Below are 12196 nucleotides of genomic sequence, written 5' to 3'. Positions count from 1 at the left end.
GCAAGAGTGACAGGTGGAACTGGGCCTGCAGTGTGGCAGAACCCAAACCCTGGCCCGAGAGCGAGGTAGGAGGGCGGCTGGCGGCTGGCGGCCCCCCCCCCACCACGCTGACCCAGCCTCCCTCGCCAGGTGGTGATCATGCGCGACTATCAGCACGAGAATGTGGTGGAGATGTACAACAGCTACCTGGTGGGCGATGAGCTCTGGGTGGTGATGGAGTTCCTGGAGGGAGGTGCCCTCACTGACATCGTCACCCACACCAGGTACTGCCAGGCAGCACAGCCCTGGCTGGCACCCAGCCCACTGTCTCCCCAGCCTCCCTAAGGTGGCGCTAGATTCCCCCCAGACCTCTCCTGTGACAGGATGAAGTCCCCTCCAGATCCCTTGGGGTGGCGGAGCCAACAGGGCTATATCCCCCTCAGACACCCAGGGTTGGACTGGACCCCCCTTGGACCCCTTTGCCCCAGTTGCTTCCTCCTCCCACACAGGATGAACGAGGAGCAGATCGCCTCAGTGTGCCTCGCCGTGCTGCAGGCCTTGTCTGTGCTCCACGCCCAGGGCGTTATCCACCGGGACATCAAGAGTGACTCCATCCTGCTGACCCACGACGGCAGGGTGAGGATTCGGGTGGCTTGGGCTTCCGCCGCCCCTCCCCAGCTCCCCTCTGCCATCAGGGCAGGCTCTGGCCCCCAGTGCAGCATCTTGAGGAGCAGTCAGCTTGTTCCTTGGGCAGCAGTCCAGAGTCAGGTCATTGGTGGCCCAGGCTGACGGGGCTCTGCCATCAGCCCAGGACACTGGCACCTGCACTCTTGCCCTAGGCTCAGAAAAGGGAGAACACATTTGGGTGGCCACCACAGTTTGGCCATGTGCTTCTCCCACCGCTGAGACCAAGCACCTGAGTGGCCATGGACCCATCCTGCCTCCTGTCCTCTGGACTGATGAACTTCTGGTCTATGGATGAGCCACAGAGTGCCCAGAACCTGCATGTACATTCCAAGAGTGGACTCTCAGAGGGAGGGCCCCTTGACTATCACCCAATTCTTGGAGATTCGACCTTCCTCCCCCAGAAAAGTTAATCCAGACAACAGAAGTGGCAGTGTGGAGCTCTTTTCACTGGGCGGGTTCACGGGGGCAGCTTCAATCTAGGGCCGTGGTTGGCAAACTGCGGCTCGAAAGCCACATGTGGCTCTTTGGCCCCTTGAGTGTGGCTCTTCCTAAGCCTTAGGAGTATCCTAATTAAGTTAATAACAATGTACCTACCTATATAGTTTAAGTTTTAAAAATTTGGCTCTCAAAAGAAATTTCAATCGTTGTACTGTTGATATTTGGCTCTGTTGACTAATGAGTTTGCCGACCACTGCTCTAGGGTCTGTGAACCCCTGAAGATGTCTACAGAAGTGTTTTAGGGACATGTGTAGCCACCTAAACTTGCACACACTCTGGGCAGGCTTTCCGGGGTTGCGACACACAGACATCCTCAAGAGTCTGGAAGGGGCCTGCGACTCAAAAGAGGTGTGCATCCTTGGTTCTGCGGGCCTGGTTGTCGCAGAGGCAGGCCCAGTGTCCTCACACTCCAGGGAAGCAGAGACCCAGGCATGAGCTTTAGGATCCAGCTCTGGTCTCGGCCCCAGCATCAGCCTGGGTACCCGTAGGACTCAGGCCACTTCCTCTCACAGCCCTAGGGCAGACCCTGTCTGGAAGTCAGATGGTGTGATGTGGAGGCAGTGACACACCTAAGGGCTCCCTACCAGAGGTGGAGACCCAGCATGTCGGAGGCCAAGGAATTAATAGGGGGCTGCCTCTCTCACCCTCCCCATGCCAGCACCTCTGACCTCGCTGCCTGTCCCCTGCCCCAGGTAAAGCTGTCAGACTTCGGGTTCTGCGCCCAGGTGAGCAAGGAGGTGCCACGGAGGAAGTCATTGGTTGGCACGCCCTACTGGATGGCCCCAGAGCTCATATCCCGCCTTCCCTACGGGCCAGAGGTAAGCCAGAGGGAGCTGGTTGTACAGCTGTCAGCAAGAGTTCATGCTGTGAACAGCATGAGTGGCGGCGTTCAGAACAGCCAGAGTGACGGGGTGAAGTGGGTCTCAGTCTGGGGAATGGGTCTCCAGGGATGATTTTGGAGGAAGAGGTAGACATTCATTCATTCATTCATTCATTCGTTCGTTCTTGATTGGGTACTAGTTCTGAGCCATGCCTAGTGCTTGGCAGTGAGAACAGAATGCTGAGCAGAAGTGGTCACGGCTTTGACTAACAGCTGGTGCAGAGGCCACAAAGTGGCTGGCTCCTGGCTGGTTGGCTTGAAGATGCTTTTGCAAGCATTTAAAAAAGATAAGTTTCTCATAGAAGTCCAAATATCCATTCTCCATCAGAAAACCAAGATGTTTGGTCACATGGAGGCCAATTCCCACATGGCAACAATTGGCAGCACAGATAGGCTGCTCTGCTGTAGAAAGGGCAGCCCCTTTGTCTTGGTCGTAGCCCCCACCCATTCCTATTAGGTACACTGACCTGCGTCACTGCCATCACCTGCCTGGCCCTGAGGCCTGTGAGCTGGTGCCCACGGCCCTGAGGATTCCTCCACAGTCAGCCAGCAAGACCTGACCCAGTGCCTGGTCCTGGGACAGGCATCCTGGGAAGCACATCTTGGGGGGCCTCAGGCTGGAGTGGGGTCACACTGGGAGGGGAGACTAGCATGAGATTCTGAGGGGACATCTCAGTCAGGACAGCCTGTGAGTGACAAACCCTGATCAAATGGATTTAGCAAAACCTGGAAGCTAAGGGTCCCCGAAATTGTGACAGGCTTTAGGCCTAGCCGTCCACATGCTCCCTCCCTTCAGGCCCTGATTTTCTCTGCAGTGTTCTCTCAGTCAGGTGCTTCCCTGGTGACAGCAGAAATGACCCGGACAACTGGGACATGTCTCCCTGCCTATGAATACCATAGGATATTTGGCTTATAGTCTCAGGGTCGACTCTGATTGGTTCAGCTTGTGTCATGTGCCCATTCCTGACCCAGTTACTGGTCCCAGCCATCCTGGTCATGCCCTTGCCTCCCCTTCCCCCCGCCTGCCCCTGGCTAGGTGTGAGGAAGGGTGGGGGGTCCGCCAGAGGAAACTGGTTGTGCTTAGCAAAAAGAAAGGGGACAGGCTAGGTGGGCAGAACCCTCCAGGGGGTTCCCTGGGTGAAGAGTGCATGGGGTTGGCAGGCTCATGTCAGAGCAGGGGTTCCGGGTCCAAGGCTCAGGTTGCAGAGAGGCAAAGGTAGAACTGGGGGCCGTCCCTCCCCAGGATTCCCCCAAACACTGGCCTCCTCCAAACCCTGGCCCACCCAGCACAAGCCCTGCTATCCCTTCCTCCGCTGCAGGTGGACATCTGGTCACTGGGGGTGATGGTGATTGAGATGGTGGACGGGGAGCCCCCCTACTTCAATGAGCCACCCCTCAAAGCCATGAAGATGATTCGGGACAACCTGCCACCCCGACTGAAGAACCTGCACAAGGTGGGCCCTGCCGGCAGGCAGGTAGTGTGAGGAAGATACACAAGCCTGTAGGGTGGCTGAGTGCCACCCGGCCTCACACCCAAGCAGAGCGCTGGTGGTTGGTGTGGACTGAACTGGGGCATTGATATCTCCTGGGATGGCATTTACTGGGTGCTAGACTCATGGCCCTCCTCATCCCACAGAGGTGCTCACGCTGGCCTGACTGAAGGCACACAGCATGGTCAGGCCCCAGAGAGGGGCCTTCTGGGTAGAGCTATCTGGGGAGAAGGGGTGCCTCCAGGGCCCCGCTGCTACCAGCTCCTCACCAAACTTTGAAAATAGGGGGGAAATGAGTCCGTGGGGCCAAGCTCTAGACACAGGGCACCTCTTTCCTCCCGACCTAGACAATAGGTGTCGCCCATTGACAGGAAGAGGCGACTGAGGCCCCCACAGCGAGTGAGCAGTGGAGCTGGCACTCAGACCTGCCCTGCCTCCCCCACAGGTGTCACCGTCCCTGAAGGGCTTCCTGGACCGCCTGCTGGTGCGTGACCCAGCACAGCGGGCCACGGCAGCCGAGCTGCTGAAGCACCCGTTCTTGGCCAAAGCGGGCCCGCCCGCCAGCATCGTGCCCCTCATGCGCCACAACCGCACCAGATGAGGCTTGGTGCCCTGTCCCTGAACCAAAGAGCCCCTTGGGTTACCCCTGCCTTGCCGAAGGCCAGTAGGGGGCCGGCCCCTGCTCCTCCTGGCCTGGGAGACACTCCATGTGGCACTGCCTTTGTTACTGGGGCAGTGTGTGGGACCCTACTACTGAACTCCAGTTTTGATTTTGTGACTCAAAATATGGGATTTGTGGGAGCAAGTGAGGCTCCCAGATCCCCCCCCTATAGGACAGGCCCTCCCTGTGTTTCCCTGTCCCCAGGAAGGACAGGCAGCTTCCCATCACTGGAACTCTGCAGTGGGGGCTGCTAGGGGTGGAAAGAACACTACGAAAGAGGCGTGTGTGCGTGCGTGTGTGCGTGTGTGTGTGTGTGTGTGTGTGTACATGGGTGTGCACACAGTGGAAGGTCCAGCTCCTCTGTCCTCCAGACTGCGAGTGGGTGTCTCTGACCTTGCCTCACATACAACCCCCTCTCCCCCTGAGCCATGGTGGGGGTCGATCATGAATGTCTGAAGAGTGGCCTTCTCCCTTAGCCCTACATCTCCTTTCTGTGGTTGGATGGGGAGACAGGTCAGGGCTTCCCCCCACCCCCAGCCTCTGCAGAAAATGACTACTGCACCTGGACAGCCTCTTCTTTTCTAGAAGTCTATTTATATTGTCATTTTATAACACTCTAGCCCCTGCTCCCAGCCGGGGACAGATGGTCCCTGTCCTGCGGGGGGCACCGGGGACGAACCACTGCTTGAAGAATCAGGTTCCTGTCCCCTTGGCGCAGCTCCACCTGCCCTCCCTCAAGTTAGTTTTACAATTAAAACATTTTCTTGATTTGTGTGTGTGTGTGTGTTTGTGGAGTGTGTAGAGGCCCCTGCCTGCCACACTGTCCAGGCGGAGGGACTCTAGGGTCAGGAGTGGGCGGGCCTGGCCTACCCAGAATTCTAGCCCAGCTTAGGGCAAAGGCTATGTCTGTGGGCGAGTGGGGAATCCCAGGTCAAAGGACAGCCAGTAAAGCTCCTGCTCACGGGCACATTGACACTGCCCACCCCCTTTCTCCGAGCCTGGAAGGAGTCAGTTTACAAGTCCATGTGCTGTGATGACCAGTGTTCCAAATCTGCAATTTCTGGCAACTTGTTTCAAAGGTTGTCTTGAGCGTGTTCAGTGGGTAGGAATGAATCCGTGTTGAGTTGATGCTAGTAAATTGCTCAATGGACAGATGGGCTTTGGGGCTTGGCTAAGGTGGATGGACCAAGGCTGCCAGCTTCCCAGAGACTCCATCAGTCAAGCTCTTCCCTCCAGGCTGACTCGGGCCTGGGCCTACCTCCCAACAGGGGAGAAGCAGTCCAGCTATCCTCGAGTGACAGTGCAGCGCTCTGGACACTGAGCTCTCCGGGGCTTTGTGTGTCCCCCAGCATGCTGAGAGGGGTTGGGCAGGAGCAGCTTCCTGGGGGCCGCTGGGAGCACAGGAGAGAGCCCCTCTCCATAGCCCTCCGGTATCACTGGCACCAGCAACCCCAGCCTGGTTTGTGGGTGGAAGTGTGTGGTGAGGACGGAGAGATTCCAGCTTGGTCCACACTACCACTCTCCTCCACTATCACGTGACTATCTCCAGAGCACCCCTCTCCACTGGCCCCGACTTCCCCCAAGAACTGGGGTGCGGTTTCTGTGACAGCCTGGCCGAGTCCATGCATGGTCTAGATAAATAATCAGATTTAAACAGCCCAGCACGAGCAATAATTGCTGTATGTGAATGTGTCTGGAAAAAATATGCCAAAATTGGCATAAGGAGAAATAACCAAAAAGACCAAAATATCCCCCGACACACAATGCTTTGAGCTTAAATACCTGTACAAATGAGTTGTGCCAAGCTTTGAAGTATCAGGTAATTCCTACCTTGTACAAATTGTTCCAGAAAACAGGAAAAGGGGATAGCTGTCGGAGGCTCTTTTAGCCTGGAATACCCATAATCCCCAGAACAGATACGGGTGATGAGGAATGAGCGTTGCAGCCACACTGGGCGCCTGGAGGTGCCACTGTTGGTGGGGACGCCCACCGAGACTCAGCGATGACATTTGCCCTTTAGGTTGTGGAGGAAGAGCCCACGGCAACTCTGCTCTTACCGTGTCTTCAGTCGCATAACTGCAGTTTTAAAGAATGGCTTTGGGGAGCCCCTTGTCCAGCCCCCCTACGTTCCCCCAGCTGCTGACGTCCATGCTGGAGGAGTACCTACGGTATCAGTAAGAAACTCCTCTAGTTTCAAACAGGATTTAATACAGGGGGTCGGTTACCAAGGCACTGGGGAAGCTGGAGGAGCCACAGAGGGTCAGGAACCCAACCAGTAGTCATTAAAGGCAGGAGCCTCCACTGTGGGGCTAGAGGGACGAAGGGTCAGTGGCCCTACTAAAGTCCACTTGTGTCCCTGCTGCACTGAGCAGAATGGCTGTCCAGCTTCCCACCCTCTACTCCCACTGGAAGCCTCCTATGGGCAAGACCTTACTGATTCCAACTGGCAAGAGTCGTACAGGCAGCTTCTCAGGCTTCCCGCCTCCGTGGAAAAGGAGGCACTCGGAAGGGCAGGTGTGGCGGAGCAGCAGTCATCTGCTCCACTGGGATGTGGGACAGGGGTCTCACTCTGTCCAGATGTCACTGTGCAGACATGGCGCTCCACAAGGAGTTTTAACTTGGCCACAGCAAAGGTCCAGGAGAGGGAGTTAAGGACGTGTGAAGGTCAGACTTAAGTCAGACCAGTGGTTCTCAAAGTGTGGTTCTGGACTAGCAGCATCCCTGGGAACTTAGTGGGAATGCAAGTTTCTGGGCCCCACTCACCCCATCATACCATGTGGGACCTGGCTCTCTCTACTACACAACAACCTGCCAGGGGATTCTGAGGCCCTCTCGAGTGTGAGAGCCACTGAGACCTATGATTGGCCAAGGAGTGTGGGATGCAGCCCTGCCCAGTCAGCAGGATCCCAGCCTCCTCCTATCTCACGCTCCTCCATACTGGGACTGTGGCCTCTCCCCGTGGCCCAAGAGCACTGCCACCACCAGAGGGAGCCAGAAAGAGGGCACCTGCCTTTAAGGATAGGACCCCTGTGGTCGCACCAGGGTCTCAGTGGCCAGAGCTTAGGTGACCACAGAGCAATGAGGTTAGGAAATGTAACCATTGTGTCTAGCTAAAAATTCTATTACTATAAAATTGTGCTCCTTTACCCCTGCTGATAGACTATAACGTTATAGAGGAAAATATTTAATGGCCTAGAGCAGCCGTGGGCAAACTACGGCCCGCGGGCCAGATCCGGCCCGTTTGGCTGTTCTATCCGGCCCGCGGAGCCGAAAGAGCGGAGGATTCTCTTGCTCTCCCCTCCGCTCCTTCACCAGCAGCAGTGTTAACATGTATTAGTTCACACAAACACTCCATCCATGCTTTTGTTCCAGCCCTCTGGTCCAGTTTAAGAACCCATTGTGGCCCTTGAGTCAAAAAGTTTGCCCACCCCTGGCCTAGAGGCAGAAAAGGATTTAATTTATTTTTATTTTTTAGAGAGGGAAGAGGAAGAGAGAGAGAAACATTGATGTGAGAGAGAGACATCAATCCATTGCCTGCCACTGTTGGTGCCCCAACTAGGGATCGAACCCACAACCTGGGCATGTGCCATGACCAGGAAGTGCACAGGATGACATTCAAGCAGCTGAGTCACACCAGCCAGGACTTCTTCAATAAAACTTAAAAGGAACAAATTATGAAGAAAATAAATTTGGTTATATCAAAAATTTGTTCAAGGAAGGACATGAGCAAATATAATAGGTTCAGAATGGGGGGAAATATTTGCAAAGTATAACACCTTGTAAGATTATTTTAACAAGAAAAAGAACAACCCTCATAGAAAAATGGTCAAAGGCTGTAAACGGGTGACTTATGGAAGAAAAACCCAAAGGCCAACAAGAGTGCACAGGTGCTCAAACTCATTAGTAATCATAGAAAGGCAGCTTCCATCACTGAGCTGACCCTTGAGCAACACGGGTTTGAACTGCATGGGTTCCCTTATATGTGGACTTCTTCTCATAAATACCTCTACTGCTTTCGATCCCTCGTTGAGAGACTGAGGATATGGAGAGCCGACCATGCATTGAGCTAAGTCTTTTTACATAGGGAACTTGAGCATCTGTGGATTTTGATATTTTCTGGGGGTCCTGGAACTAATTCCCTATATATACCAAAGGGACAGGTTAAGTTTTGGGGAAGTCAGAAGTTATACATGGATTTTAAACTGCAGGAATAAGGGGGTTGACACCCGTAAGCCCCACACTGTTCAAGGGTTAACTGTATTGCACATTAGTATTTCCCAGTAATTCAGCTCCTGGCTGACTTACCACAGAAATCTCACTTGGGACCATGTAGGAGCCTGAGGATGTCCACTGCGGCAGGACTGATGGGATGGGAGCTGGAGGCAGCCTGGGTGTCCACCCCAGTGAGTGAGTGAGACACCAAGGGGTGCAGCCGGTAGGACCATGTGTGGGAGCCAAGCCAGTTATGGCAAAGTAAAATTAAGAGCTATATTGCCAGACAAGGTGTATGAATTACAAATTGTCGACATAAAACAATCATTTTGCAAGACCAGAAAAGAGACTCATTTACATATTACAATGGCTCCCAGTGGGAAGCAAGGGGGGAGGATAAAGGTAAAGAATAAACAAGAGATTGGCCTTGGAGGTAAGGCCTCGAAGGCCATGCTGAAGATCTGTTCTATAAGCAAGGGCAACCCCGTTAGTGTGGATTGGGGCCCAGGTACTGGTATTTAAAATGGAAATTATCCAGATGATTCTAACACGCAGCCAGGATTCAGAATGCGAAGATGGCAGTTTGTCACTGTTGACTTCAAGCCTCATGCCTACCTCTTGCCAACACCTCACACCTTCTCAGGGAACATTTCACACCTTACTCCATTTCACAGATGTGGAGACTGAGGTCCCCAGAAGGGAAGGGCCTGCCCAGGGTGACAGGGCTTAGGAAGGCCAAACCTAAACTCTATTTATTTATTTATTTATTTATTTATTTATTTATTTATTTATTTATTTAGAATACATATTTTTATTGATTTGAAAGAGGAAGGAAGAGGGAGAGAGATAGAAACATCAATGATGAGGGAGAATCATTGATTGGCTGCCTCCTGCAGGCCCCCCACTGGGGGTCAATCCCACAACCCCAGGCATGCGCCCTTGACTGGAATAGAACCTGCGACTCATCAGTCTTCAGGCCGACACTCTATCCACTGACCCAAACAGGCGAGGGCCACACATGCCTTTTTGAAGGGCTGTCACTACTCAGGCCACTGTGGCCTTATGGGAGTTTGGCCCCACAATGCTAAATGTTCTGATTTTTCTCCAGAAATCCTCATGTTCATGGAAAAGCTCTTGAATCTTAAAGATAGGCAACTCACTCAAACCATTTAACAATATTCTATGGACCAAGCAAAATCAAGATCATAGCTAATATTCATCAAGATCTTACTATGGCCTGGCCAGGTAGCTTAGTTGGTTAGAGTGTCGTCCCCATACCCCAAAGTTGTGGTCTCCCTCGTCAGGGCACATACGAGAAACAACCAATGAATCCGTAAGTAAGTGGAACAACAAGTAAGTGCTTCTCTCTAAAATCAGTAACTAATGCCCTGGCTGGCGGGGCTCAGCTGAGCGCCGTCCCACACACCAAACGGTTGCTGGTTTGATTCCCAGTCAGGGCACATGCCCAGGCTGCAGGTTCCAGCCCCAGTAGGGAACGTGCAGGAGACAGCCGATGGATGGTTCTCTCATTGATGTTTCTTTCTCTCCCTCTCCCATCTTCTCTCTCTCTAAAGTTAATAAAAACATATTTTAAAAAATGAAAAAATATCTTATTGAGCTCCTAATTGTTTGACCTCACTTAATCTTTAGTGAGTTGAATGCCACTCCCCTGCCCCCATCCGACCCCTCACCCCCCCACCCGCCACCGAAAGACATGTCCCTGCAGAACCTATTAATGTGCCCTTATTTGGAAAAAGGGTCTTTGTAGATGCAGTTAAGGACTTGAGATGAGATCATTCTGGTTTGTCTGGGTGGGACCTAAATCCAGTGACGTTTGACACAGGAGAAGGCCGTGTGAAGAGGCGGAGAGTGGAGTGATGAGGCGCGAGCCACCCCACACCACCACCACCAGCTTCAGGGTGAGCATGGCCGTGCTGACACTGATTTCAGGCTCTGGCCTCCAGAACTTGAGCAGAATACATTTCCTGCTATTTTCAGCATCCAAGTTTGTGGTAATTTCTTACACAGCCACAGGAAACTAATACAACCCTCCTAGCAGCCCTCTCAGGAAGCACCCCCCTCACCCTATTTTACAGCTAGAAGACTGAGGACAGAGGCACGAAGCCACCAACCAGATCACACAGCAAGAAAGGGGAAGAGGCTGAGTTTGAACCCAGGCACTTAGCCTGGGAGTCCCTCCAGGAGATCATCACGCCACAGCCTCCTGGAAAGATGGTTGCTCAAGGAGAAAGCCTGGGGCTGAGAGATGTTTGGGCTGGGGGATGAGGTGAGCAGCAAATAGAGTCCTGGCTGCCAGTTTGGGGAGGTGGGGACAGCTCAGAGCCTTTTCCTGGAAGACTAGAGGCATCTATAGAAGTTTGGGCCCTCCTGGATTAAACAAAATTAAACTCCCTTTCTTCCTTCCTCTCTTCCCCATTCCTTTCTCTCTCTCTCTCTCTCTCTCTCTCTCTCTCTCTCTCTCTCTCTCTCTCTCTCTCTCTCTCTCTCATTCTTATTTAGTATTTGAACAGGTAACCTTAGCACATGACACAAAATTCCAAGGGGGAAATTGCAAAGTCCACCTCCTTCCCCATTGCAGCCTCTCCACCCCTCCCCAGAGGCAGCCACCGGTACAAGCATCTTGCATCTCCTTCCAGAAATGCATTCGCGTACCAGGACACACCCACAGGCATATACAGACATGCGTCCCACTGTACATAACTCCGCAGTACACCTTCTGTGCCTGGCTTTTTTCTACCCAACATTGTATCTTGGTGGTTGGTCCTGGCTGTTACATAAGAAGCAACCTGCTAATGGAGCATGTGAAACATGATTTATTCATATCATGGTTTATTGAATGTCCCTGTTGATGGCCATTCAGGAAGCTGGCAGTGCTCCACTGTTCCCATCAATGCCACAGCAGAGGTCCGCATGGACTTCATGTGTGATGCGGGGGCATATTTCTCTGTGTGCCATGCCTTGCCTCCTCCCCGGCCGCTACAGGACTCCCACCTGCCCCTGTCCCAGGTAATGCTTCCTGGGCATGTCTGACCTCTGGATCCTTCCCTGGCTCTGGTCACCGCCCCCCCCCCCCCCCCGACACACACACCGCACCCCCCACCCAAGGATGTATGTCTCTTTCTTTCTGTCTCTGCTTCAGCCTCTCTAGATCCCTCTATCTCTTCTCTCTTTTTATCTTTGTCTCTCTCCCTCCCACCCTCCTTCCCTCCCTTTCTCTCTGTCCCTTCTTATTTCTTCCTTCTATCCTCACTCATCCCTGCCTCTCTGCTGCCCCCTGCAGGGTGAAGCTGGCTCCCAGCACAACTGCTCCCCACCCCTGTGGTTTATATTAAAGGAGACAACACCCAACCCAGCCCACATTTCTCCCACCCTCAAGCCCCCTCCTGACCTGGCTGGGCTTTCCCATCCCCCACAGTCTGGGCTCCTCTAAGCCCCTGTGCCTGCTGTCCAAGACACCATCCCCCCATTCTCTCTATTAGGGGGATTAGGCCTTGGGACAAACTAACACTCCTAGGGGTGACACTGGCTTTGAAGCAGGAATGGTGAGAGCTAGACTTGGGTGCGTTGAATGTGTGTGGTTCCTTGGCTGGCAGAGTCTTGCACTCCTGCCAGGGGCCGGGCCTTCTTGCCCTCCCTGTTAGCAAAGAGAGCAATCAGTCTGTGTCATCACTGAGCTGGGCACAAATAATAAACAAACCACCCAAGGCCCTACCCTGGTGAGTCTGACATTCTCACGGGGTGACAGTTCATGACCAAGTGAGCATAATC

General features: G+C 53.4%; 1 protein-coding gene across 5 annotated transcripts in view; it reads left to right on the top strand.

Annotated features, from left to right (window-relative positions):
* PAK4 (p21 (RAC1) activated kinase 4) overlaps window positions 1–10655 on the top strand; it is a 56339-nt gene extending 45684 nt beyond the window's left edge. For 3 of the 5 annotated variants that reach the window (XM_036345638.1, XM_036345637.1, XM_036345639.1), the window contains exons 6-12: window positions 130–263; window positions 489–615; window positions 1857–1982; window positions 3364–3498; window positions 3980–4933; window positions 10251–10326; window positions 10504–10646. In XM_036345638.1, coding sequence (XP_036201531.1) covers window positions 130–263; window positions 489–615; window positions 1857–1982; window positions 3364–3498; window positions 3980–4135 — 678 coding nt within the window. In that variant the 3' untranslated portion in view covers window positions 4136–4933; window positions 10251–10326; window positions 10504–10646. Of the gene's footprint in view, window positions 1–129; window positions 264–488; window positions 616–1856; window positions 1983–3363; window positions 3499–3979; window positions 4934–10250; window positions 10327–10503 lie in introns of all 5 variants that reach the window. The other 2 variants (XM_036345640.1, XM_036345641.1) reach the window with 2 other exon arrangements.
* The last annotated feature ends 1541 nt before the right edge of the window (window positions 10656–12196 follow it).

The sequence above is a fragment of the Myotis myotis genome, unplaced genomic scaffold (assembly GCF_014108235.1).
Source record: "Myotis myotis isolate mMyoMyo1 unplaced genomic scaffold, mMyoMyo1.p scaffold_m19_p_19, whole genome shotgun sequence".
NCBI lineage: Eukaryota > Metazoa > Chordata > Mammalia > Chiroptera > Vespertilionidae > Myotis > Myotis myotis.
This window is presented reverse-complemented; position numbering and strand designations above follow the sequence as displayed.